Below are 2,236 nucleotides of genomic sequence, written 5' to 3' on the forward strand. Positions count from 1 at the left end.
GACTCCCATACATCCCCATATGCGTGTCACACACTGACACATACACCCACTGCACGGTGTACAAACCAACACCCCTGTGCTACAAACTCTCAGCCCCTAGCTGTCCTGGCTGGTTGCCCGGGAGGAGGAGTCTCAGCCCCGGAGCCTCAGTCCCAGCAAGGCGCAGAAAGGAGATACAGCCTGGATATAACACACTGCAACTAGCGGCCATCCCTGGACCCGATACACCGCTTTCCGCAGCCCTTCCCCCGGATCCCTGCAGCCTACATGCGGTACTGAGAATGCGGTCAGCCCCGGTGTCCGTCCTCCTGGCCCCCGTGGCCCTGCTCGTCCTGCTTTGGCCCTCAAATTGGTTAACCGAAGCATGCAGCTGCTCTCCCGTGCACCCCCAACAGGCCTTCTGCAACGCGGATATAGTAATCCGGGCTAAGGCCATCAGTGGCAAAGAAGTGGATAGTGGGAATGACGTTTATGGGAATCCCATCAAAAAAATTCAGTATGAGATCAAACAGATCAAGATGTTTAAAGGTCCTGATAAGGATATTGAGTTCATCTTCACTGCTCCATCTTCTGCTATGTGCGGTGTGACTCTGGAGACATCTGGAAAGAAGGAATATTTGATTGCAGGAAAGGCTGAAGGTGATGGAAAGATGTATATCACACTGTGTGACTTCATTTTTCCATGGCATTCTCTGAGTGCAACTCAAAAAAAAGAGTCTCAGCCAGCGATATGAGATGGGCTGTGAATGCAAGATTTCACAATTTTCTTTCATTCCATGCCTTCTCACTTCCCAAGACGAATGCCTGTGGACCGATTGGGTGACAGAGAAGAGCATAAATGGACGACAGGCAAAACACTATGCCTGCATCAAATGCAGTGATGGTTCTTGCTCCTGGTACCGAGGGATAGCTCCTCCCAAACAGGAGTTCCTTGACATAGAGGACCCATAGCCCCAACTACTCTCATGCCCCAGATATTAGCCCTGTGGGTCCAGATCAGGAGGAAAAGAAGTGGGTAACTTAACAAGGCCCAGTACTGATATCCGTTCCTGAAAACCACGACCAAATGAGAGTGGCTGTATTGCAAACTGTCCTTGTGGGGATTTAACCCCTACATTGCTGAGAAGATTGCAGCATTGAAGGGATTAATTTCACCAGGACAGGGGGACCCAGACTCTCCCCACACTCCCCCCCCCCCCCCATTCAGTTCAGTGCGCACAAGGCCCTAGGGAGATTGCACCATTTATTTTGTGTAGCTGGTCTACAGCCTTTTCTCGCAATGAGAAGGGAAGTTCTTTTTCTTAAACCACTCACATTATTTAGCTCCTTTTTTATTTTTGTTTTATCAATTCCAGGAAGAGTGCAGAGCAGAATTCTAGATTGTGGGCCCTTTGTCTTATCACGACCTTCCTTTGTAGCTAGAGAGGTATTTGGTATATTTGTATAATTTAAATTCCCTCACTTTAAGTAATTTGTGTTGTGCAACATAGCACCCCAACCTTTCTACAAATACTGATCTTTTTGTACAGATTCATTTAGACTGATGAATTTATGCCTTTTTGATTTTTAAATTTGAAGCAGGACTACAAATACCACTTTGCTTCACTAGATTGTACTACATGAGACTCGCACAGCATACTGATCTTGTGAGAGCGTTGCACACAGACTGTGTGCTTTCCAAACTGTGTGTGGTGACACATTAGTGTGTCGGCGACAGTGTGTAGGTGTGTCCCTGCTTCAGCGCAATTTTTTTTTAATTTAAAATTCTTTTAAAAAATTTTTTGGTTTCTGACATCCCGTCTGCCTGCTACGCCTATCACGTGGTTGACACGTGATTGATACCTAGTGGGTTACAGATCATCTTAACCTATTGGCGAAGCTTAGTGGGAACTGAAACTATTCCTATTCGCGCCACATTGGCTCCTGACTGGACATGTAGTCTTCACAATCGGCTCGTGACTGCACATGTAGTCAGTGAGTGGGACAGCAGTGTGTTTGCAGCGTGGGCAGTAGTCAGTCGTACTCACAGAGCTCTGAGGGCAGCAGCTTAAACGCTGAGCTGAAGTCAGAAGTCTTTTTTTTTTTTTTGCAGCTAGCTCCCAGTAGTGCAATGCTGCTCCTGCTTTTGATATATGGATAGGAAGTGGAAGCTTAAAAATGCTTGAAAATGAAATGTGAGTGTCTTTATCTAATATTACACTAAATATTCAGAAACTGTGTTCATCCCATGAACCTC

At 46.4% G+C, this 2,236-nt stretch overlaps 1 protein-coding gene across 1 annotated transcript; it reads left to right on the plus strand.

Moving 5' to 3' along the window:
• The first annotated feature begins 281 nt into the window (after positions 1 to 281).
• Positions 282 to 1,542, plus strand: LOC128655751 (metalloproteinase inhibitor 2-like). Its single transcript, XM_053709325.1, is given in 2 exon segments — positions 282 to 707; positions 709 to 1,542. Coding segments are annotated over 2 exon segments (669 nt in total). The 3' UTR covers positions 952 to 1,542.
• The last annotated feature ends 694 nt before the right edge of the window (positions 1,543 to 2,236 follow it).

The sequence above is a fragment of the Bombina bombina genome, chromosome 4, assembly GCF_027579735.1.
Source record: "Bombina bombina isolate aBomBom1 chromosome 4, aBomBom1.pri, whole genome shotgun sequence".
Taxonomy (NCBI): domain Eukaryota; kingdom Metazoa; phylum Chordata; class Amphibia; order Anura; family Bombinatoridae; genus Bombina; species Bombina bombina.